Source organism: Cervus canadensis, chromosome 24 (genome assembly GCF_019320065.1).
Source record: "Cervus canadensis isolate Bull #8, Minnesota chromosome 24, ASM1932006v1, whole genome shotgun sequence".
In the NCBI taxonomy this organism is placed as follows: Eukaryota; Metazoa; Chordata; class Mammalia; order Artiodactyla; family Cervidae; genus Cervus; species Cervus canadensis.
This window is the reverse complement of record NC_057409.1, coordinates 29,887,966-29,914,132: the sequence shown is the minus strand read 5'-3', so window position 1 is coordinate 29,914,132 and position 26,167 is coordinate 29,887,966. Positions and strand designations below refer to the sequence as shown.

Sequence of the window (26,167 nt, the reverse complement as noted above, 5' to 3'; positions counted from 1 at the left end):
GTGTGTAGGGAGTAGGAGGAGTCAGGACGAAGACAGGAGACTTCAGTCTTTCCCAGGAAACTCTGTCCTGCCCAGTTGAAGATGAAAATGAGGAGGTTAGCCTCTAAGAATATTTGAGAAAAGTCAGTTGGTCAGTCTACTTGCCTTAGGCAAGTTGTGGAAGGCCTCTTATCCGTTGTGTACCACAGCTGCCAAGTCAGGACAAAGGAGGCCTATACATTTAATTCCATTCTCTTCACAGCAAAATGCCCAGAAACAGTTATGATGATACCTTGCTCCCCCTTTTTTCGGCTTTCTTTAAGCCTATTAATACCCAAGATTTCTCTAATCTAGTGGTTTTCAAAGTGTATGTGGTTCAGGGGTTCCATGCACTACTTCAAGAGCCACTTTAAGGCGTGGGGAATGAGATGCTGTACAGACGGGCTCTGAATCCTCATCCCTGCTCCACCCCTAGCTTCTGTACTTTCATCGATTTACACATGTGTCTGTTCCCAGGTAAGGTTTTGCTTTAAAGCGTTCAGTGTTTTAGAAGAAGTTTAGACTCCCACCACTGTAAGTTCCTGCTTGCTCCCCTACACCATTTCCAAGTGTATGTTCCCTGCTCTCCCATTACATTAGGCTGGCTGTTGGAGGGCTTTTGTTTTTCCCAGCAGATGACTATGGCTGTCAACTCTGGAGTCTTCATCCAAATGACTGGGGAGGTGGGGAATGGCCCTGATTTTCTCTGAGTGAAGGAAGCACGCTGAAGCGCTGGTCATACACGCTCAGGTTACCCCCCTGGGCCATAGTGCCGACAGCACCGGAGCTCCACAGCCGTCCTCTCTGGGCATTAGTTTGGGTTTCTTTCAAATAGGCTACACTGCTCTGTTTGGCAAGAAAACATCTATCAGCTAGAATTGGACTGAGAGGGTGTTCATTTTCTTCAGGGTCCTTTAATATTAGGGATCCCAGAGGCTTCCATACAGATTACAGCAGCCAGAGGCTAGTGATGCTGGAACTTGTAAACCTGTCTCAGTGTCTTGTTGCCTCTCCATGCTGGCTAATCCAGTACATCAACTCCTGAGTTCAAGAGCCTTTTAATGACAGCACCTAGGCAGTGAAAGAACCAGACTGCCCGGGCTTGGAGGCCTATAGAAGAGAGAGGACTGTGAATGGGAGGAATCTGACATTGAGGCATTCTAATTTAGTTTCCTTTCCCACCAGACTCCCTTCCTACCCCTGCTGAGGCACGAGTTGTTGATGCCAAAAACCAGGTGTGTCTCCATATGGAGGTGTGTGGCTCTGGCAAGGAGGGGAAAGCAGTGGAAGCCTTCCTGTGGGGCCCTTCCAGCTGCCCTTCATTCTCCTTCAGGCGGGTCTTTAATGGGTCCCTGGCGCGTCTGTGAGACACATTTTCCTGTCACGTGGTGTATTAGTCAGCTTTGGCTGCAGTAACAAACAGCTCCGAAATTGCACTGCCTCACAGCAAGCGTTTATGTCCCGTTCATGGGTCCACGAGATGATTTGGTTCTGCCAGGCTTGGCTGGACTTAGCTTCTGAGATTGCACTGGGCTCAGGCCTGAGTGTCTCCTTATGATGGGGCCCAGGCTAAAGGGGCAGGAACCACTGGGGTGTAGTCTTCCCACCAAGCGCAGGAGCACAAGAGGATAAGTGAAACTCACAAAGTTTTCGAGCTTCCGCTCGAAGCTGTGGGCCAACGATGTCACTAATAAGCTCCTGCCCTGGAGGCCAGCATGAGTGAGAGAGAGCAGCATAAACTCTATCTCCCAATCAGGGCTCCAGAGATTTGAAAACTGGGAGAACTGGACATAGAAGAGATTTGGTCATGGGACCAGTCAAGACAACTCCCTTGTTTTGAAGTCGAGAGAACAGGGGGCCCACAGAAGGGAAGTGATCAGCTCACAATTGCTCAGCTGGGACTAGAAGCAAGGTCTCCCAACTGGCCATCCAGGGCTCTTTCTATTATCCTCTTGCATCAGAGAGCAGGCCTCCTGCAGCAGCACTGGGAAACCCACAGATGCCGCCTGAGACTCCCAGTGCACATGGGCCCATGTCCAGGAGGGGCCCTCGTGGCAGGCTGCACCCCGTGGCTCGGAGCCCCCCAGCACCCCTACTCTGGCCCGCCTGGTGCTCTGGTCTCTCCTCCTCATGGTGTCTCCTCTGAGGAGGGCTCCTTGGGACCATCTCCTTCTCTGTCTCTTCCTTGGCTCCTCTATCTGCCTGCCTGCTCCCCGGCCTTGGCCCACTTTTTCTCCCATCTTGTATACATGTGACCCTCAGTCACTCCGATTATGGGAAAAGCAGAGTGAGCCAAATGCTGAGAGTTTTCACATTGTTTTCCTTCCTTCCAAGCCTTCAGGAAAACATCCTTCCCAGGTGCACAGCCCCACCATGAGCTATCCAATCATCCGGTCTGACAGCCAGTGACTGCTTGGAAACCATTATTAGATGGGAAGGGAATGCATAGGGACCCTCATCTCTTTTAGTGCCATCCAAAAGTGATCACATACATTTATAGTTAGACTGTCTCACCTTAAAAGTTTAAAAAGGGAGTAATATGTGCTCTGGGCTTCACTGGTGGCTCAGTGGTAAAGAATCCGCCTGTGATGTAGGAGACCTGAGTCTGATCCCTGGGTCAGGAAGATCCCCTGGAGAAGGAAATGGCAACTCACTCCCGTATTCTTGCCTAGAGAATCCCACGGACAGAGGAGCCTGGAGGACTACAGTCCATGGGGTCACAAAGAGTCAGACATGACTGAGCAACTGAGCACACATGTGTGCAATATGTGCTCTAGATAAGAAGGAGGGAGGTGACTGGCAGGAGCTGGAGTGCATAGATTCTTGTGGTGGTTGCGATGATGATGATTTTGTTGATGGTGATGATGACCAATAGTAAGGATGATGACTTTAAGGATGGAATGTAAGTAACAGTCATTTCTCTGCTGTATTCTGGCCAGTTGGGGAGAAACACATAGCACTGTATAAGTAGATGTAAAAATAGCTTTTTAAGGGCTCTCTGGAAGGGAATATCGGGTGGCATCTCTTTATTCTTAGGCTCAGCTAGACATTCAGACTCATGGAACTACCAGGGAGCATGTTTGGCACCAGATTCATTTAGAGGACTATAGACAGGAAGCACAGGCTCCTCAGGCAGGTGCAGCTTACTTCTGCAGGTGAGTCCTCACCTGTTGTAGTTCAGGGCTAGTCTTTCAGCCCCCAAGTGATAGCTCAGAAACAAGGAGATGAAATCCACAGTAGTGCATCCCTCTTGGCCCAGTTTTCAGGGTCCCCACAAAAGTCAGACATATTCACAAGAGTCAATGGACTAAGAAAGCCCAATGCTACAGCCTCCCAGCAGTATTCATAGTAAAGCACTCACCAATTAGGGGTCACCTCCAACTTAGGACATGTTACAACCCAGCTGATACTGCACTTCCATCAGATTCCCAGGAGAGACAAACCTGAATGCCAACACGGCCTGTTCTTGCAGAAGGAGAGTGTACCATCACACTCCTCTTTATCCTTGGGGAAGGGAAAATGAGTGTAGCCCTGTGTTAGCTTAACAGGTGGAGTAAAAAGAAATTAGAATATGGTATTCCCTGGTAGCTCAGTGGGTAAAAAATCTGCCTGTAGGGCAGTAGACGCAGGTTTGATCCCTGTGTTGGGAAGCTCCCCCTGGAGAAGGAAATGGCCATTCATTCCAGTATTCTTGCCTGGAAAATTCCATGGACAGAGGAGCCTGGCGGGTTACAGTCCTTGGGATCGCAAGAGTCAGACATGACTTAGCAACTAAGCCTTAGCCTAAGAAAGCGATAAGACACTTGTTAAAATAATTCCTTGAACTTTCTCTATTTTTCAGACACCTTGGTCTATTCCTCAAGACTCTTAAATGGCCTCAGATAGTAAAAATTTGAGTAAACATAATGCATAGGTTTAATTCATCCTTAAAAATAACTTTTCTATCAGAGTGATGTGCTAAGGAAAAGTTGATGAGAGTGGGAGGAACACAAGAGGAGAAATTCACTGCGTCAACACCAGCTCAGGGGGTATTCTCTGCCATGAAGCTAAGAGGATACAAAGTCTGAGACATGGTCGGCTTGCTGCTCGTGAAGCCACATCAGCCCCATCCATGGCTGTGTCCACCTGGCTGACCTCCAGGTGAATCAGTGAAAGCAATGGCTCTTGGGCAATGGCCTCTGGTTCTCACCAAAGGATTTGCCTGGAATGATTGCCAGGAAGGTCTAGGTTCTCTATTTAGTGCAGCATGGATTCAGGGCTGTGGACAATGACTCTGGACTTGGTCATATCAGAAGGTTGTACATTTTGGAACACAGGCCACCTCTATAGATGAAGCATCTCTTGGCTTAGAGTCCTAAGTCCTGAGACCAATCTCTGCCACAGTAAAAGCCAGATGTAACTTGCTGTAGACAGAACAATCCACCAAACCCCTGCAACAGAGAGGAACTGAGAAAGGGGCTGACAACCCTAGGAGATAATCAGGGGAAGAATTATCCATATTGAACAGGTGAGGGTAGATTTAAAGCAGTTGGGCTCCAGGTCACATAACTAAGAAAATGGTAGAGCTGGGGATTGGACCATGACCCTCTGGCTTCAATTCCTGAGCACTTTCTACTGCCTATTTCATCTCTGATTGCTCTGTGAAATTGCAAATGCAGAGCTTGGATGGGGAGGCAGATTGAGGGAAAATTGGTCCAGTAATATCTTGACTCATAGAGTTAATGGCTGGTGGCAATAAGAACTTCAGTGAGCCCCAGCTGCTCCTGTCCTGTATTCAGGGTTTTGGAAATTAACTATTGTTGTACCTCCCTTTTGCTCAGTGCTATTCTGACATCAACTGAGAGGGAGGCTTGAGCAGTTGAGATGAAATTTGGGTGGTTTGTTTCCCTGTGACACTCTCGTGAAAGGTCCTTGGAATATGGGGAGCTAAATCCACTGGTTAACATGAAATTAGGGAATCCATTCCTTCATTCAGAAATATTTATTGGGGACTTCCCTGGTGGCCCACTGGTTAAGACTCTGAGCTTCCTGGGCTTCCCTGGTGGCTCAGCTGGTAAAGACTCCTAGCTTCCACTGAAGAGGGCATGGGTTCGATCCCCGATTGGGGAACTAAGACCCCGCATGCTCCAGGGCTAAAAAAAAATTATTGAGAGAGCGCTCCTAATGAAAGAGTCATCCATTCTCAAGGACTGTACATTTCACTGGGGAGGCAGACAAGCTAATTATTGAGGCTGGGATACAGGGTGAGCACAGAAAATGACTGAGTTAGAGTAAGCTCAGGTCAGATCCATTCATTCAGTAGCATTTGTTAGCTGCCCTCAAGGAGCTCACAGCCTACAAATAAATTACAACACAACAGGAGCTTTTACAAGACACAGAGGAAGGTAGAACAGAGCAGAGAGCAATTAACTCTCCTTTGGAGGTATTCAACACTGCCGTGTTTAAAATGGATAACCAACAAGGTGGAGAAGGAAATGGCAACCCACTCTAGGATTCTTGCCTGGGAAATCCCATGGACGGAAGAGCCAGGTAGGTGGGCTACAGTCCATGGGGTCGCAAAGTCAGACACGACTTAGTGACTGAGCCCACAACAACAAGGACCTACCATGTAGCATATGGAACTCTCCTCAAAGTTATGTGGCAGCCTGGATGGGAAGGGAGCTGGGGGGAGAATGGATACATGTGTATGTATGGCTGAGTCCCTTTGCTGTCCACCTGAAATTATCACAGCGTTATTCATTGGCTCTGCCCCAATACGGGCTTCCCTGGCAGCTCAGAGGTTAAAGCATCTGCCTGCAATTCGGGAGACCTGGGTTCGATCCCTGGGTTGGAAAGATCCCCTGGAGAAGGAAATGGCAATCCACTCCAGTATTCTTGCCTGAAGAATCCCATGGACGGTGGAGCCTGGTGGGCTACAGTCCACGGGGTCGCAAAGAGTTGGACACAACTGAGCGAAATATAGTATAGTATGCCCCAATACAAAATAAAAAGTTTAATTAAAAAAGAAGGGTTTCTAAAGGAAGGAATCCTATCCTTGAGCTAGTTTTGAAAGATATGTCAAAATTTGTCCAGAACAGTGGAGAAGAACTTTCCAGGCGGAGCGTGGTAGCGACAGAGCCATGAGAGAACAAGATGTGCCTAGAAAGCATTGAACAGCTTTGTATGGCTCGGTGCAAAGAGCCGGGATGAGGAGGTAGGTCATGGGGACGGGGAGGTTGGCAAGAAGCAAATCTCACGGCTGATGAATCATGCACGAAGCAGCTCAGACATCCCTATTGGTGATGGGAGGCATTTTAAAGATTTTATACAGAGAAGTATGATCAGACGTGTGTTTTAAAGAGAGAGCTCTAGCAGCTGTCGGGAGGGTGGATCACAGAGCTGGGCAGACTAGACTTTGGGAGAAGCCAGCTGGAAAAATGCTTATAATAGAGTGAGAAAGAAGTAAAGAGATGCCAAACAGCGATGGTGGGGAAGAAGTGTGTGGGGTGACCTTGAGAAGAACACAGGATGTGGACTTGATAGGGCGGTCTGAACTCCTTCAACCTGGTGGGAACCCCGGGACACTGGCTTGAGTGGGGGCCAGGCATCATTCTTTGAGCATGAGAATGGGGCGGGCAGTGGGTAAAACAAAGAGGAACTAAAGGGTACATCTTCAGCAAAGGCAGCACAAAAAGAAAGGACAACCCTAAACCTAAAATCCAGGCAGAAAGGCAAGAGGCAGTTTCTAAGTCATGAGTTGGCAGTAGAAGAGATGCCAGACACTTGGAAGACATATGGGCTGCAAAGAGGAGCATGAAGGGTCAGCAAGGTGTCTCTTTGCTAGGCTAGAAAGAGGGAAAAACATTTTTTTTTTTTTTTTAGTGCACAGGTGGCCCCCTCCTGTGATATAGAAGACATTGAGGGCACTGAACCATTTCTGACAACTCCTGGTTACTGATGGGAAGATGAGATGGTTAGGAAAGCAGGCAGTTGAAGACAGATTTGGAAGGCAACAGTAAGAGGTGCATAGGTAACTTAGGAGGACTATTCAGGGAGTAGGTGACTAAGGACAGAGACCTAGGGAACAGTAAACACTTAAAGGGATGGAAGGAGACAGAAGATAAGAAAATAGCAGGAGGGACTGAGCCACAAACCTCAGAGTCCGGGTCTCTGGAATGGTAGGAGTGGTGCTACATAATGGTCTGTGGCGGCATGTTGCCCAGTTTCTTACTAAATGGACCTGGGTGGTTTGCATAACCTCTCTGCTTTGGTTTTCTCATTTGTGAGGTGGGATAGTAATACTGTCTTCAGAGAGTTGTTGAGAGGACTGAATAAAATGGCACGTGTAAAGAGCAGGCATTATACGTATCAATGACCAGGTCAGGGTAGATTCCCCTCATGGTAGGCACTTGATAAAGGTTTGCCACAGCCTGGAGTCCTCACATAATTGAGAATCTGCCGTTTTTTGGAGCGGTGCCTCTTGTGGAAGGTTTTGGCTCCCTCACCCGCATCCCCTGAATGAGAAGATCTGATTACATCGAACGTCCTCATCCCACCTGCCCCCTCTTCCGTCATCTCTAATGACGCTGTCTTCCGCCGGCGGAGCAGCTGACAGAGCCTCCCAGGAAACAAATGGGACGTTCTCTGCTCCAGTGGGTCAAGTTATTAGGATTTAACAAGAGCAAATTAATTAAGGTCCCTGGCACCAAAAACATTTTTTTTTCACTCCACAGACCCAAGAGATTGGCCACCAAGAAGTCAACTCTGAAAAAATGAGGCCCGCGTCCTTCTCATGTTAGTTTTTCTCTTGTGAGTGGAAGCGGGTCAGGGGAAGGAAAGCGAGGGAGATTCTGAAATTGCTCCAAATCTTTAAAACAGTGGGCTAGGGTAATGGATGGAATTATAGAAAAGATTTCTCTTTTGTTGTTGCTGTTAAAACTTCTCTGTGTGCAATCCAGTGAGTAATTTCCCTCTGATTTAGAGGTACCTGGTTCTTGCCTTCTGAGATGAAGAAGTTCAAATTCCAATTTATAGCAAGCATGCAGGGGGTGGGGACAGCAGGGCTGTGGAAACATTGTTTTTCACACGTAATTTTAATTCACAGGAACATAAAAAGCATATATATGCTACAAAGATTCCTTCCTTTCCTCCTTCCTTCTGGGTAGGAATGACCCCACCTGTCCAACCTCTTGTGCTTAATCGCCCAGTCATGTCTGACTCGTTGCTTCCCCATGGACTGTAGCCCTCCAGGCTCCTCTGTCCATGGGAATTCTCCAGGCAAGAATACTGGAGTGGGTAGCCGTTCTCTTCTCCAAGGGATCTTCCCAACCCAGGGATCAAACCCAGGTCTCCAACATTGCAGGTGGATTCTTTACCAGCTGAGCTACTAGGGAAGCCCAAGAATATTGGAGTGGGTAGCCTATCCCTTCTCTAGGGGATCTTCCCGACCCAGGAATCAAACCGGGGTCTCCTGCATTGCAGGTGGACTCTTTATCAGCTGAGCTACCAGGGAAGCCCCATCTAACCTCTTAATTTCCTGAAAATATGGAGGGGGCAGGCTGGTGCAGCAGAAGAAGCTAGAAGACCTAGATCTGATGACCAGATGTGCTACCAGCTACCTCTGCAACCCGGGACAAGTTACTTCCTCTCTCTACAACTCAGTTGACTCATCTATAAAATGAGAGGGTTGAACCTGATAACCTACAAGGTCCTTTAAGATTTGGCAATCCAGGATTTTGGAACCACTTCCACTGTGAGAGGTCATGATGACTCTCAGAGGTTGGCAGTTGTGACCTCGGGGATTCCCATATTGTTGGGCCAGGCCAAACAACCAATAGAATCCACCACATACATTGGCCAGACGATGCTCAGGCCATGATCTGTTACCTCTACGTGGCTTATCCAGCTTTCTGGATTAATTAAAAAAAAAAAAAGTTTTGTGTAGCCAATTAACAAATAATGTTGTGATAGTTTCAAGTGAACAGCAAAGAGACTCAGCCACAAATATACATGTAGCCATTCTCCCTCAAGAGCTTCCCAGGTGGCTCAGCAGTAAAGAATCTGCCTGCCAACGCAGGAGACAACGCAGGAGGCTCGGTTTCCACCCCTGGGTCGGGAAGATCCCCTGGACGAGGGAATGGCTACCCACTCCAGTATTCTTTCTTGGAGAATTCCATGGACAGAGGGACTGGTGGGCTACAGTGCATGAAGTCACAAAGAGTCGGACACGAATGAGCAGCTGAGCATTCTCCCCCAAACTCCTCTCGCATTCAGACTGCAACATGACGCTGAGCCGAGTTCCATGCACTATACAGGAGGTGCTTGTTGGCTTGGATTAACTCTTAACTGGTGTCTCTTCGCCTTCTTCCTTAAGCACCTCCCTTTCACCCCACCCCCACTTCCTGTGCCTGGTCATCGTTCCCCACACCTGAGTTGCTGGATGTGCAGAGGATGAAGACGATGATTCAGAAGCAGACACATCAAGCAAGCACTGTCCCCCTCAAAAGAGACCCCCTCGGGAGGCAATTCAGTTATTCCAGTTGTGCTGACAGGGCTCAAAATATTTTAGGAACGCCTGTTAGGAACTGCCTTCAGTGCTTGCAGCACAGTTTTTGGAACACATTCAGAAGTGGCAAGTCTGTTCGTTGATGATGGGTTTTGACTAGAAATAGTCGCAATCTGGTAAATACTGTGGATGCTCAAGCCAAGGAATGTATTTTGGGAACCATATGAAATGTGCCGTCAAGCCACAACTGCCTTTCTCTGTGGCCCCTAACATGCCCCAAAGATATTGTAACTCCAGCAAACAGAAAAGTAAGCTTCCAAATTCAGTGTTTCAACCCAATAGTAGTTCCTGTGAGTTGTGGGTGGTGGGAGAGGGGGGGGCGCGGGTTTCTCCTCCACACAGTGATTCAGGGACCCAAGACCCTTCCATCTTGTGGCTCCACAGTTCTCTAGGCTTTTGAATCTTTTATCTCTGACTGGTAGAAAATACAAGAGAGCATGGATAAGGCAAAGCACGCACGAACATACACATACACTTTTCCCTTCTGTACCCATGTCTTAAATCTTAACTTGACTCATGCTCACGTTCAGTACCAGGCACCTGGCTTCACCTGAGTGCAAGGGGCTCTCTGAGCTCAGCTTCCTGTTTTGTAAAGTGGAGATAACATCACCTTCTTCACTGGGTTTGTGTGATAAGTTGACCCTATTTGCAAAGCCCTTTTAATGATAGGACCTAGTAAGCATTCAATAAATATTGACTCTCATCACCATCATCATCATCACCTGACCTCCACCATCGCCACCCAGAGTGGTGAAGATATGTGGTCCTTTTAGTATTTGTTCAGAGAGAAGAGTGCTAAGCCTCCCAAAAACTCATGAAAGAAGTCTATAGTCTCTTAGAGCATAGCTCCACAAACACTTCCAGAAATGGACCTCTCAGTTATACCCTTGCAAGGATACTTGGGACACGTGAAGAATCAGCTGGTTTACAGAGCTCCTTTCAGGTCTAGCATGTTATTCATCTATAAACAATGACTCAGACCGAGGGTTGGGAAGGACAGTTAGACAGAAGAACAGGTGCTTGTGGCTGGGAATGGGGTTGGCAATAAAGGAGTAGGAGGATGAGGGATGAGGTAAGACTGGACTTTTTCTGTTCTGCAATTTCCCCAAAACAATCAAAATCATGTGGTATGGAGTGTAAATGTGTGCCTGACACAGTGCAGGCATCACAGCAAAGGATTCATCATCTCGTTCAGTTTCATAACAACCCTATTAGGAAGGGGATAGCAGCCCCACTTCCTGATGAGAAAACTGGGGCTCAGAAAGAGGAATTAACTTAGCTCAAGAGACAAAGCTAGTAAGTGGCAGGTACTTTTAATGCTCAATGCATGTTCATCCATGAGTTGACTCTAAATTGTGGGACCCAAACACCTTTGGGTCTAGGAGAGGAAGCATCCATTTCCTCAGTTGCCTTAGCTTTCTGTGTCTGTCACATCTGGAAATTGAGTGTCTCTAAAATTACTTTTGGTTCTTTGATCATAATTCAAAGCCTTCCATGATGCAGCATGCCAGGATAAGGGCCATGTTCTAGGCAGTGCTGCTCAAGGATGGTCCACATCTAAAACGTCAGCATTCCCTGAGGGTAGTGCCCAGGAATCTGTCTTCACAGGCTCCCTGATTTGGGGGCTTCTGAGGTGATGCAGTGGTAAATAATCCACCTGCCAACGTAGGAGATGCGGGTTCGAGCCCTGGGTCAGGGAAATCCCCTGTAGAAGAAAATGGCAACCCACTCTACCATTCTTGCCTGGGAAATCCCATGGATAGAGGAGCCTGGCGAGCTACAATTCATGGGGTTTCAAAGAGTCAGACACGACTGAGCACGCACACACCACACCATTATAAAGTTGTCTGCAACCTTTATGCCACTTAAACTAGGATACTAGCAGGAGAAGAGGGGAGGGTGGCAAGTGGGATCAGTGTCACTGAAGGCGCCAGAGCTCTTCTGTATGTACTTCTCAGCTGGCCTTAGGCTGTTAATTCTGTACATCATAGGAACCCAGTTTTTTGGGTTGCTCACAGAAGTGCTCACAGAAGTACACAGTCAGTACTCAGGAAATAATACTAAGCAAAATTAAGTTGTATCTCACTGCTGTGGACACAGCGAGAACCAAGGGCCAAAATTCATTACATGAAGATTGGGATTCTAGGTCAGGGAGAACTTGCTGATAGCACTGTGAGTTAGGGCAAGGGAACCACACAGCAGGACCACCTACTCACATGGCCACTTTCCATTCCATCCTCATGGGCTGAGCAAAGGCCCATTTCACCTGGAGGCTGGGGGAGAGATATGGCAACAAACAAAGCGTTCTGACATCCTACAAGAAGAGGACCCCTGAAAGACGGAGAGACGTTAGAAAGATGAAGACAGCAATTCTTCTAGAGCTGTATCTATGGAGAACAGCCCAGGGTTGGGCACCTTGTTCGGTGGCTACTAGACAAATTAAATGAAAAACCCCAGAAAGGGACTCAATCAAAACACATTTGCAGAGACATGAATGGACCTGTCATACAGAGTGAAGTAAGTCAGAAAGAGAAAAATGTCGTATATTAACGTATGTATGTGGAATCTAGAAAAATGTTATAGAGGATCTTATTTGCAAAGCAGACATGAGTACACAGACATAGAGAACAAGCATATGGATACCAAGGTGAGAAGGGGGTGGGATGAACTGGGAGACTGACATATACGTACTACTGATAATAGGTATAAGACAGATAACTAGTGAATGCCTCTTGTATAGCACATAGAACTCACCTCAGTGCTCTGTGGTGACCTAGTGGGAAGGAAATCTGAAAAAGATGAGATAGATGTAAACATACCCCTGATTCACTTTGCTGTCTGTAGAAACTACTGTAGAGCATCTCTACTCCAACAAGGTAAAAAAAGAACAAATGTGTTCACCCCTACAGATTTCACAGGCCTGCTAAGCACCTTTACTTTGGACTTCTAGCCTTCAGAACTATGAGACAATAAATTTCTGTTTTGTTAAAGAAAGAAAAACCAAGCGTATTGAGTTTCTGATATTGCCATGCATTAGAATTTTCCGTTTTGTTTTTCTACTACTTCTCTGCCTCCATTCACCAACAGCCTTCTTCCCTATTCTAATTTTAGTCTCTCTTTCCCTCCATCCATTTCCCCATTCATCTTCTTTCTCTCCCATGTCTTCAGCTTTGCCCACTTCACCTGTCCCTATCAGATGAGCCCCACCCACTTTCCCTCATTAAAAAAAAAAAAAAAAACTCTGCTGCTTAGAAAATCAATAAGTAATTTGTTGAGCAGGAAGCAGAGAGAGAGCGTGCTAGGGAGTGGATGTGAATGAGGTAGTTTGTGCTTTTCCAACTATCGCCAAATAAGCATTATCTATAAAAACAGGTGCACCTTCCTTCCCTTCAGCCACCTATCCATTAAAATGGTTTAATTACTTCCTAAACACTAGACAGTTAGATAATTAGGAGGTAGCATTCAGACCCAAAATTTAAGCCACCCTCTTCAATCAGGGTAAAACTGTCTGATCAAGAAGCTAATTAAGAATCAAGGAGAGCAACTCTTGTTAGAAAGAGTGAGTTTGGGGCTTTAAAAAAAAATCCGGATTTCCCCTCCCAGAGGCCCCTGTGTCCTCTGTCATCACCAAGGCTTCATGAAGCTCGCAATACCATATCAGCTGTGCAAGCCTCAGCCATATCTGACCCCTGTCCTTGAGGGGCTTACAATCTAGGGGAAAGAGCGCAGCAGTGTTCAAACAAGACTTGTGGAATGAACACATGAACACTGCACTGCCAAGGGTACACAAGCATGTATTCTCAAGGTTGAAGGAAGTGATGAGAGCATGTTTTGGGATAGGGTGGGAAACCAGGCAGAGAGGAAGTCTCCTTGTCTAGAACCAGGCAGGAGTTCAAGGGATCCACTGGTGGTCCAAAGGAAATTTATGAACCCCCTAAAATCATACGGACAGTCCATGTGTCTGGCGTTTTTTCCCCCAGGAATTTGGTCCTAGCTTTCATCAGATCCTCAAAGGGGTCCATGATCCAAAGGATTAGAAACAATTGGGCTACAGGGTAAAGTGAAGTCGCTCAGTCGTGTCTGACTCTTTGCGACCCCATGGACTGTAGCCCACCAGGCTCCTCCATCCATGGGATTCTCCAGACAAGAATACTGGAGTGGGTTGCCATTTCCTTCTCCAGGAGGATGTTCCCAACCCAGGGATCGAACCCGGGTCTCCCGAATTGTAGGCAGACGCTTTACCATCTGAGCCACTGATTCATGTCAATGTATGACAAAACCCAGTGAAATGTTGTGAAGTAATTAGCCTCCAACTAATAAAAAAAAAAAATTATGACTCTCCTTGAATGGAATGATCAACACTTAAATCACTATGCTAAATGGTAAAGGTGAACACTCCTCTCTGAAATGAAAATCTTTTACAAAGCAATACCAAAAGCATAAGACATCTTCCAGTTACTACCAAAGACTGAAAGAATAATTCACCACCTGATTAGAGTACACATGCTAAAGATACAAACACTATCAGTTGAAGTATGGACTTAAATATACATGCAGAAACCTAACTAATTTGCATATAGTGTTGAAAAAGGGCTTTCTACACTCAGTTATGTCTGGTACGTAAGCCTTGTTTTAAGACATGGGTTTTGTAAATATGGTTATTATTGAGGTCTCCATCTCTTTGGGAAATAAAGGATCAACATATTTTTTAGAAAGAACAAATATGTAAATCACAATAATAAAACTATAATATTCAGTTATAACTATGGCTTCCTTGAACCTTTAAAACAATTTTTCCTGAAAAAATTAATCTGAAACAAACTGCATTACATGTTTTCAACATATACTGATCTTTATCATGAATTAAATCCTTCCATTGTAACTGTAGTTCTAAGCAGACATTTCAGGAACGGTATGCAACAAATCCTATTAGAAATAAAGATGATATTAAATGAACAATAAGCCATTATGACTAAGAGCTGATTAATTTTTAGTGCCTTTTTTATCCTGACACCTTTCACTGGGAGTTCAGTGGTAAATTCTAGAGCATACGGATGTTCATAAAGACTGAACTTGTTTGTTGATCTGGGCTACAGGGTAACTATCTCCTTTTATGAACCTTTGAAGATCTTTTGCACAAAGTACATTTTCAGGAGCTATTGGAGTCCTTCCTAGAGGAAAGAGTAGCAGTGGGTGGCTGTCTTGTCTCCTGGAATCACAGCGTGTCAGAGGTTGACGAGGCTTTGAGATGCTCCCATCCAGTCACTTTGTTTGGCTTGGAGTTGCTGGAGTGACTCACTGCTGTTTACTCCTATGAGTCAGCTCTCCCCTGCAGGGGCTGGGCCAGGTGCCTCTTGATTTGTGGGTGTTCAGTCACTCAGTTGTGTCCAGCTCTTTGCAACCCCATGGACTGCAGCATGACAGACTTCCTTGTCCTTCCCTATCTCCTGGAGTTTGCTCACATTCATGTCCATTGAGTTAGTGATGCCATCCAACCATCTCATCCTCTACCACCTCCTTCTCCTCCTGCCCCCAATCATTCCCAGCATCAGGGTCTTTTCCAGTGAGTCAACTCTTCGTATCAGATGGCCAAAGTATTCAGTTCAGTTCAGTGCAGTTCAGTCGCTCAGTCGTGTCTGACTCTTTGCAACCCCATGAATTGCAGCATGCCAGGCCTCTCTGTCCATCACAAACTCCCGGAGTTTACTCAAACTCATGCCCATCGAGTCGGTGATGCCATCCAGCCATCTCATCCTCTGTCGTCCCCTTCTCCTCCTGCCCCCAATCCCTCCCAGCATCAGGGTCTTTTCCAACGAGTCAACTCTTTACATGAGGTGGCCAAAGTATTGGAGTTTCAGCTTCTGCATCAGTCCTTCCAATGAACACCCAGGACTGATCTCCTTTAGGATAGACTGGTTGGATCTCCTTGCAGTCCAAGGGACTCTCAAGAGTCTTCTCCAACACTTAATATGCCAGCAAATTTGGAAAACTCAGCAGTGGCCACAGGACTGGAAAAGGTCAGTTTTCATTTCAATCCCTAAGAAAGGCAATCCCAAAGAATGCGCAAACTACTGCACAATTGTGCTCATCTCACACGCTAGTAAAGTAATGTTCAAAATCCTCCAAGACAGGCCAAAGTATTGGCACCCCTCAATTTACAGCCCTGCAACTGAATCCCACTGTGCCTTCTTCCCAGTCATTCGCTCACCGTGGGTCTGGCCTCCTTGACCACCTTCACCATAGGCACAGCCATCCCTTTACCGTTTTTCTCATCCCCATCTTCCCAGCCCTTCCACATGCCCTCTGGACCTCATGGTGAACCATTGGCAACCTCTCCTCCAAGTGTTCCCTTCCTCGTCCTTTAATGTTGTAATATAGCTGTCTCCTGAGGACATTGTTTCTTGCATGGCTGTCTCAAGCAGTGGCTGCTTTGTCTCTCATACACTATATCCTAGGGGCCCGGAGGTGGGGCGGTGTCCTCCTTGCTCCCATTACCACCGCCAGACTGCCTCTTCCTTCATCTTTCAGAAGCTCCAGCCCCTCTAAAGTGAATGTCATCAGATACCAGAGTCCTTTCCCCTTCTTGATGCTGCTGGCAGCTGTGATTCACTCACTCCTCACGTCCCCCTGCACCTGGCTCCCACACTTCCTCCCACCTGTCCTGTCCTTGGCATCTCTGGAGATCAGTGGTTCTCAAAAGAGGTGTTACCAATCCCTGGGGGTATTTTGAAAATGTATGAGGTTTTTGGTTTGTTTTCTAAAGTGGTTGTGCCCCAGCATTTATATTGAAATTTGTACTATCCTGTTATAAATGACTTGCCCTTTGTTTTTCTGCACATAGTCTGTTAGGGCATTATATTCATTTAAAAAAGGAATCATAGTAGCTTAGCTATCTTATACAAGTTTCATTTCAGAACAGAAAAGGGGATATTAAAATATATTTTTTATAGGGACTTCCTTCGTGGTCCAGTAGTTAAGAATTTGCCTTCCAGTGCAGGAGATGCGGGTTAAATCTGTGGCCAGGAAACAAAGATCCCACATGCTGAGGGGTAACTAAGCCCTCAAGCTACAATTGGAGAAGCCTGTGCTCCACAACAGGAGAAGACCCTGAGTGCTGCAGCTAAAGACAGCCCGCACACTGCAATGAAGAGCCTGCATGCTGCAACAAAGACTCAGCACCCAGTATTTTATATATATAGAAACTATATAAACATATATATATATGTTATTTGTTATATATATGTTATATCGATGTTATTTGTTATATAACATATATGTGTTTTATATATATATATATATATATATATATAAAACATATATATATATTTGTTATACAAGGAGGGCATTTGGTCTGAGAGCATTGAGGATGGCTGATGCAGTTAAGCTGCCCAACTCCTTGGCTTCCTCATTATTGCTTATCTTACTCCATAAGACCTTGTCCTCCAGGTCACCTCAGCCCTGCTCAAGTGGTCACTCCAAAGAGTTCATCATCACCGAGAACCACCTCCCTTCAAAATCTGAACATCCCACTCTCTGATCATTACCCCCTATCCTTATATTTCACTAACTCGCAATTCTCCAAATTCATAGAGACCTCTTGACATCAACCCTATCACTTTCTACTTTTCAATTTTCATGTTCCTTATCCTTGTTCTTACTTCCGTCCTTCCTGGTCTAGACTCCCTGGGCCAGCCAGTCCCTGTGATAACCATTCCCTTTGCAGACTCCATAATTATGTCCTACTTTCCTTCCTGTCCTACTTGCTGGGGAAACAGATTCTGCGGCCACAGCCTGTGTGGCTTTTCTCCATCTATGTCAGAGCCTGAGAGTCTTACTGGCTTGTTTTCATATCTACTGTGTTTCTATCCGCTGGAATGCCAGCTCTCTGAGGGCAGGACTCTGCCTGCCCTGCTCACTGCTATCCCAGCACTTAGTATACAGTAGGCACACAATTTGTGTTTAGTTCCCCGGTTGCCTCATGCAGCTCTTTTCTGACTCTACACCGCCCCTGGCCAGAGTTCTCTCTTTCAGCTATGTGTGTATTTCAGTGGTTGTTGTTTAGTCGCTAAGTCATGTTAAGACTCTTGCAACCCCATGGACTATAGCTCACGAGGCTCCTCTGTCTATGGAATTCTCCAGGCAAGATTACTGGAGTGGGTTGCCATTCTCTTTTCCAAGGGATCTTCCTGGCACGGGTATTGAACCCAGGTCTCCTGCATTGGCAGGTGGGTTCTTTACTGCTGAGCCACCAGGGAAACCTGTGTATTTCAGTAGCATTGGGCTATTTGTTAAATAGCCAAAAGTGAACCAGGGGAGTTTTGGACGTTCAGCGGGTATGGAATTACTACAGGGTTTCTTTTATGTTACCTTTGAAGGCACAGGATTTGTTGAACACTGTGCTAAGTGCTGGGTGCCACGGACACATGATCGCAGGAGGGAAAGCTATTTGTATTAATACTATGCCTCAATGGACAATGAATTTGGACTTTGTCAGGCCGAGAAGTAGGAGGGGTGGGGCCAAGGACGATGTGTATGTGCCCAGATGTGTCATGTACTCAGTGTGGCCGCCTTCCACCTGCTTCCAAAGACTAGTGAGCCCAAAAATGTAGGGATGGTTACCACGCAGCCCACAGCTGAGAGGCAGGTTTGAAAAGAACAAGTCAAACCAATATAAATTCAGCTCACCCAACACCTCTGTGCTTAGTCGCTCAGTTGTGTCCGACTCTTTGCGACCTCATGGACTATAGCCTGCCAGGCTCCTCCGTGGGGATTCTCCAGGCAAGAATACTGGAGTGGGTTGCCATGCCCTCCTCCAGGGGATTTTCCCAAACCAGGGATCGAACCCAGGTCTCCCTCATGGCAGGCAGATTATACCATCTGAGCCACCAGGGAAGCCCAAGAATACTGGAGGGGGTAGCCTATCCCTTCTCCAGGGGGTCTTCCCGACCCAGAAATCGAACCAGGGTCTCCTGCATCGCAGACGGATTCTTTACCAGCTGAGCTACCAGGGAAGCCCCCCCAACACCTCTACTCACTCACAGAGGGAGGCCAGTTCCTCCCGGCAGTGACTTGCTGTCTCTTACCCACCTCTGTTTGTTTCTTCTCCCTGCTGCCCAGGCCTCATCATCCACGAGGGACCCTCTGTGTACCGCATCTTCAAACGGTGGCAGGCTGTCAACCAGCAGTGGAAAGTGCTGAACTATGACAAGGCGAAAGACCTGGAGGAGCAAAAGACAGGAGGCAGGACCAACCCCCGGACCTCCTCGTCCACCCAGGCCAACGCCCCCTCCTCAGAAGAGGAGGCTGCGGGCACCCCTGCCCCCGAGGAAGGCCCCGCCCGGGCGGCCGGCCACCCCTCAGGCCCCCTGTCCGATCACCACTGTGCTTACACCATCCTGCACATCTTGAGTCACTTGCGACCTCATGAACAGCGGACCCCGCAGGGCGGCAGCCGAGAGCTGGTCATGAGGGTCACGACGGTGTGAGCCGAGAGACCTGCGAGGGAGCCGTGACCACGCACGTGCAAGAGAGAGAGAGCTAGAAGAGGATGGGCCGGGAAGGGCTCGCCCCAACACGATGCCACCGCCGTCTGGGCAGCAGGTGTGGAGAGGCACCCAGGGGCCAGAGGGTGGGCAGAGGGCGGTGGGCCTTGAGGGCCCCGGGGCAGGGTCGGAGCTGGAGGGAGGCTGGTGCTGTGAGCGGGTGATTTTCAGCAAGTCGATTCCATTCTCCAACAAGAGGGAGGAAAACCAAGACAAACTCAACAACGAAGTGCAATACAGACTGAGTCTAACAAAACACAACGCACCCACCTGTGCCCCACCCCCGAGTCTGTGCAAAACACCTGGGCAAAGTGGCGGCTGGGAGAGGGGGGAGAAGCTTTGTGTCTGGCGGTGGTGGCGGCCACAGGCGCACATGTGGGAACGAAAGCACTTGTGGCCTGTCCTGTTTTAGCCCTGAGCTTGCTTTGGTTTCCTCTTGGGCTGTGTTCCAGGGGCAGTTGAGGGGGGTGGGAGAGGGATGGGTGTGGGCTGGCAGGGAGGAGATACGTGGTGTTTGTGAACCCCTGGGCTCCCCTGGGTGGGCAGGATTCCTGACTCGAGGGCCTGGGGGGGACGTTGGCGCAAGGAGGGAGGTGCTGGTCTGCATGACCAGAGGGAGGGGGGTTTCTTGCTCCCTCCAAACCTTCCAAACTGGAACTCCGAATTTCAGATGGGCTCAAAGAGGGCTTAGGTTTGGAGTTGGGTGTCTTTTTGTGCCCTTGTTACTTTATTTTATGGTGATTTGGCTCAAAGATGTTTACAGGAAATATGCACACACACACACACACACACACACACACACACACATACACATACACACACACACACACACAACTAAAGTACAGATCTCCCATGGGTAGCTCAAGCACAGTCCTGCTGCTGTGGCTTCAGCCTTCAAGCTGTCAATCCAGGAGTGATTTTCCCGACCACGCAACCCCACCCATGGCCGGGACACGCTCTGTGTCACTGCCCCTCCTGGTTTGGCACATGCTGAGACCCCAGGGCCCCCCACGGCAGGGCACATCCTGCCCAGGGTCTCCCAGGAGAGCTGCTGCAGTGAACGGAAGGAAGCTGGCCAGATGTGCCCCCAAGGAGTGGAGCGGAGACCCATCTCAGTATTCCTTGCTGTCAGGGCCCATCCCCAGGGGCAGTTCGGCTAGTCCATCAGTGCTACATGCTCCCTGGTCCCTCCCAGGCAGCAGGGAGGGCCCAGGGACCCTCGCAGGGAGCACTGTCCCTTGAGCCCACCTGCTGGTTCTGGGACCCTGCCAGGGAAGGCCACGGGGTGGTCACCTGGAGTTTCTCCTTGTCATTGCACAATGGCCGCGTCATCCGTGGGTATTAAAGGGACACTGTCAAGTACTTTTTTAAACTAGTTTTTAGGGTTTTTTAAAACTCTCTGTTGTTTGTATTATTCTCTTAAAGCTTGAAAATAAAATTTCTTTCCCTACCACGAGTGTCCTTCTCCATCTGTGAGTTGTTCCTTTCTCTGTCCTGTCCCCCTCTATGGTGATTTCCCTCTCCCTTGTGTCTGCTTCACCCCTAGAATCTTCTCCCCCACAATAAATTGTTTCTCCTTTGTGGGTACAGATGGGGTGGGGCAGGTGTGTGTGTGTGTGTGTGTGTGAACCTATGGGAAGTGTTGGGACTCCTGGCCTCTTCTTGGCTTCCTAGCAGGTGAATTCCTTCAAGTCACAAAGAAGACCAACTCCCCAGCTTTCCCCAGGGTTCTGCCTGTGACTCCTGGAAGCAGAGATAGTGCTGGGAGGAGATTTGGAGTTTTCACTCCATCAGGTTATTTGAGAGAAGCTGAGAGAATCACAGGTGAGGGCCGTGTTAGGACCTCCTTCTCTTGACAGTTTTCTTTAAAAAAAAAAAAAAAAAAAAGCTTTTTATTGTGGTAAGAGTCACATAATATAAAGCATACTGTTTTAACCATATTGAACTGTATTAAGTACTGAGCACTTAGTACTAAATACTTAGTACTAGCAGTAAGTGCATTCACAGTGTTGTGCAATTCTCACAGTCATCCGTCTCCCGAATTTTCCACTTTCCTAAACTCAAACACCCCATTCTCCCTCCACACCCCTCCCCACTCCCAACCCCTGGCATCTACCAACGTACTTTCCGACTCTCTGAATTAGACTCTTCTTGGTACCTCGTATAAGTGGAATCAGTTTTCTGACAGTTTTCCTTTGAACATCAGAAAACGGCTCCCAGGGCAGAACCCCGAGAGAAGGCTCAGACATATCACTAGGCCTCAGACAAGACCTTCCTTCCCTCTTACTTAGCTGGTCCTCCTCCCTAGGAGGCTGGGGCAGTCAGTTAGGAAATGTCATCAGTGGGATGCATACAGATTTAGGAAATTTCCTCCTCTGATGAAGCTCACAGTCCAGAGGGTTAGAAAAGACGAATGACTAATGAGACACCAAAGGACACATACAAAGAAGACATGCAAGTGAAAACCAACAAAACCATACAAGTACCTTATGTAAAGTGGAGGTGTCTGTTTTTTCATGTGCTCTAGGAATGGGGCATTCAGTTTAATTAAATATTTGTGAAAAATATAGATGTGTCCAGACATGCATGATCTAATTTCAAAAAAGTATCAGAACACAGCAAAGTATGCACATCATCAAAACTATAGTGGCTGTTATGTTATCTTTCTTTGGGGATTCACTGATTTGTGGGGCACTTCAGAATCTTGTGCTCATGTAGGCTCATCATTCCGGATATGCTGTTTGGAAGAAGAGGTGTTTAATGAGAAGTTCTAATAGGATGCTGAGTTTGTTGGATCTTGGTGATACAAGCACCAAGAGACCAAAGACCACATCTATCTCGTTTACCACTATATATCCAGGACCTACAGACTTACGGCAGTGTCTGGATACAGTAGGTGCTCAATAAATGCTTTTTAAAAAATTTTTATTTATTTGGCTGCACCAGGTCTTAGTTTCGGCATTAAGGATCTTCGATCTTTGTTACATACAGATTCTTTAATTACAGCATGCAAACTCTCAGTACCGCATATGGGATTTAGTTCCCTGACATGGAATAGAACCTGAGCCCCCTTCACTGGGAGCTCAGACTCTTAGCCACTGGACCACCAGAGAAATCCATTAATAAATGTTTTTCAATGAATAAGACAGTACTGGATGGGAGGACCTTCCAACACACAGCAGACATGCCTCCACTTCTTTCAATTTATGCTCTGGCTTTCAAGGTCAATTATAGAATAGACAGGGATAATGCCTGACCGCTCTACCCAAAGGGATGGTAAATTCCCTGTGCCTTGGGGAATGGAGCTTTTGGGAACAAAAGTGCACGAACTGGGTTTTTATATTTTACATACATTGCAGGGATCAGCGAAGAAGTGCACCCTGCCAATCTGAGACCACTGTCCTTTTCCAAATGTGCAAATCATTCTTCGCACCACAAGCAAAGGCCTATATTTCCTGTAATTTATCCTATGCAGAGCAGTGAGAAGTAGTCCAGAGAATTCACCTGCACATCACCTCTCGTGTGTGGGACCAGATACCAGCTAACATCTAGAGCTCTTGCTATGTGCCAGTCCCCAACTGATCCTTTGTGATCCCATGGACTGCAGCCCACCAAGCTCCTCCATCCATGGAATTCTCCAGGCAAGCATACTGGAGTGGGTTGCCATTTCCTTCTCTAGGGGATCTTCCTGACCCAGGGATCAAACTCAGGTCTCGTGCATTGCAGGCAGATTCTTTACCAACTGAGCCACCAGGGAAGCTCTTACATGTATCAACGCAATTAGTATTCCAACATCCGATTAAGCAGGTACCATTATCATCTTCATTTTACATTTGTGGGCACTGAGGCAAAGAGGTTAAGTCACTAGCTGGTCATTACCAGCCAGGACTCCATCCCAGATGATCTGGCTTTGATTGTAAAGAATCCACTCCTGCAGGACAAGTGGCACCAAGTTAAGGGAAATCTGGGTCAGGACACTGCAGGGCGGTCATCATGGTAGAGATCTATTGAAAAATTTTGGAGGTTGGAAAAATTGGGACTTAATAATATTAAGGTCTTTCTGTTCCCTATCAAAAAATTTGAGCAGACCTAACAATTTCAAGCTGGTTTTAGAAAAGGCAGAGGAGCCAGAGATCAAATTGACAACATCCGCTGGATCATCAAAAAAGCAAGAGAGTTCCAGAAAAACATCTATTTCTGCTTTATTGACTATGCCAAAGCCTTTGACTGTCTGGATCACAATAAACTGTGGAAAATTCTGAAAGAGATGGGCATACCAGACCACCTGACCTGCCTCTTGACAAACCTGTATGCAGGTCAGGAAGCAACAGTTAGAACTGGACATGGAACAACAGACTGGTTTCAAATAGGAAAAGGAGTATGTCAAGGCTGCATATTGTCACCCTGTTTATTTAACTTATATGCAGAGTATATCATGAGAAACGCTGGGCTGGAAGAAGCACAAGCTGGAATCACGATTTCCGGGAGAAATATCAATAACTTCAGATATGTAGATGACAACACCCTTATGGCAGAAAGTGAAGAGGAACTAAAAAGCCTCTTGATGAAAGTGAAAGAGGAGAGTGGAAAAGTTGGCTTAAAGCTCAACGTTCAGAAAACTAAGATCATGGCATCTGGTCCCATCACTTCATGGGAAATAGATGGGGAAACAGTGGAAACAGTGGCTGACTTTATTTTTTTGGGCTCCAAAATCACTGCAGGTGATGACTGCAGCCATGAAATTAAAAGACGCTTACTCCTTGGAAGGAAAGTTATGACCAATCTAGATAGCATATTAAAAAGCAGAGACATTACTTTGCCAACAAAGGTCCATCTCGTCAAGCCTATGGTTTTTCCAGTGGTCGTGTATGGATGTAAGAATTGGACTGTGAAGAAATCTGAGCTCTGAAAAATTGATGCTTTTGAACTGTGGTGTTGGAGAAGACTCTTGAGAGTCCCTTGGACTGCAAGGAGTTCCAACCAATCCATCCTAAAGGAGATCAGTCCTGGGTGTTCATTGGAAGGACTGATGCTGAAGCTGAAACTCCAATACTTTAGCCACTTCATGCGAAGAGTTGACTCATTGGAAAAGACCCTGATGCTGGGAGGGATTGGGGGCAGGAGGAGAAGGGGATGACAGAGGATGAGATGGCTGGATGGCATCACTGGCTCGATGGACATGAGTTTGAGTAAACTCCAGGAGTTGGTGATGGACAGGGAGGTGGCGTGCTGCAATTCAGGGGGTTACAAAGAGTCGGACACGACTGAGTGACTGAACTGAACTGAACTGAACAATTTTTGATATTGTGCAGATAATACACTTGCTGAATGAAAGCAGGTGTAGTAGAAAGTTGGCTGTATCTGGATACTGGGGAATTCTGAAAGGACAAAAGATGCAATTCAACCATGTTCTATGGACAAAAGGCCAAGTTCCATCAGGGATCACTGAAGCCTTTCCTAGGGGGGAAAAACTATCCTATCTGGGGACAAGATTTTGGCCCTGGTTCCAAGTGAGTGGTGTAGAATAGTGGTTGGGGGGGATCTAATAATAGCCTCAAATTTAGAAGGACCCCATGATTCTGCAGCCTTCTCCCTGTCTACCAGGAGAATCAAATCTGTAACCATCTTAGAGCACAGAACCATGAAACCCAATAGAATTTTTAAGTCTCTATGAGATAAGATACTGCATTCTTTCGTCTGTCTTGCCCGTGAGATTCAAAGATAGCAGAGTAGAGGTACAGTTTGGATACAGCAACAATCAATTTCTTAGAGAAACGATGTGCTTTGTAAGCAGAATGCATTACCTTGTGGAGGTGAGAGAGCTTGGGCCAGGAGAAGCACATTCTGCAGTATTCTAATCACCTTTTCCCAAACCATCCTGTTCACAAGTAATGAGCAATCAAGGACTACTTTCACCTGTAGAAGTCTGAGTCTACAGCAGTGATGCTGTGGTCCTAAAACTTCCTCCCGCCCCCACATCACCACCCCGCCTTTTATTGGCAGATGCGCAAGTGGGAACTGAGAAGTGCTTGGGGTGTCATAGAGGATTAAGTGACACTCCAAGGGGACTCTAAGTGGTGAGGATCTGGGATTGACTTCACCCCAGATCTGAGTCCAGGGTCTGGGCTTGTATTGGCATGGTGTCTAAGCACCCTTGTCTCGCCAGCAGCGGCCATAGGTCCTTCATGCTGCCTCGTCCCCCACTCTAGCATCCTATCTCCTCCTCACCCAGCCCATCATGGGACTAAGAATCCACTGGGCAAAGGCTTTCTTCTGGCCCAAGCCCCAACCTGATGAGAGCTCCAGCCTTCGCTGTCCTCCTGGCCCCTGACCACTGGTCATTCAGGTGAGTCTCTCATTTTGTAATGAGTGACCCATAACCACGGTGCCACACACCTCCTCATCACACTCAACTCTGACCCAAGGGCTTAGTAGATGTTTAGGGAAAAGAAGCCATGGTTGAGGAGGGTTTAGGAAGGGTTTAGGTTTAGGAAGAAAAGAGAAGCAGGCTTACCCTGTTTCCATGCCTTCTTAATTTCGAGACAGAAAAGTCGTGAAAACAGAGCATCCTCAGTGCCCATGGTGCTGGTCAAAGTCTGGTGCTCTGCTGTCCACCTAAGGCCCTGCAGCAAGGAAGGGCACAGTACCTGGGCCAGTCGGCAGCATGGCACGGAGCACCTCCAGGGCATCGCTGATCCTGAGGGGCCCTCTCTGATGGAGAGGGGACAGTCAGCTTCTGCTTCTGTTAAATAAGAAAGGGGATATTCAAGTTCTCCCTCTAATACGGTTTTCCTTTCCCCTATCACTTTGGGGAAATAATAAAAATAGCCAAGCATATGGTACTTCCCAGGCTTTCCTGGTGGCTCAGTGATAAAGAATCCACCTGCCGAGGAAGGAGACATGGGCTCAAACCCTGGGTTGGGAAGATCCCCTGGAGAAGAAAATGGCAACCCACTGTAGTTTTCTTGCCTGGGAAATACCAGGGACAGAGGAGCCTGGCGGCTATATAGTCCATGGGGTTGCAAAATTGCCTGACTGAGCAACTCAAGAACAACACAATACT

At 47.1% G+C, this 26,167-nt stretch overlaps 1 protein-coding gene across 1 annotated transcript in view; it reads left to right on the top strand.

Moving 5' to 3' along the window:
- The window catches only part of MARCHF4 (membrane associated ring-CH-type finger 4), a 115,346-nt gene extending 94,789 nt beyond the window's left edge, over positions 1 to 20,557 (top strand). Inside the window, exon 4 of the mRNA XM_043446054.1 lies at positions 18,680 to 20,557. Coding sequence (XP_043301989.1) covers positions 18,680 to 19,047 — 368 coding nt within the window. The 3' untranslated portion in view covers positions 19,048 to 20,557. The remainder of the gene's footprint in view (positions 1 to 18,679) is intronic.
- Positions 20,558 to 26,167: the final 5,610 nt, after the last annotated feature.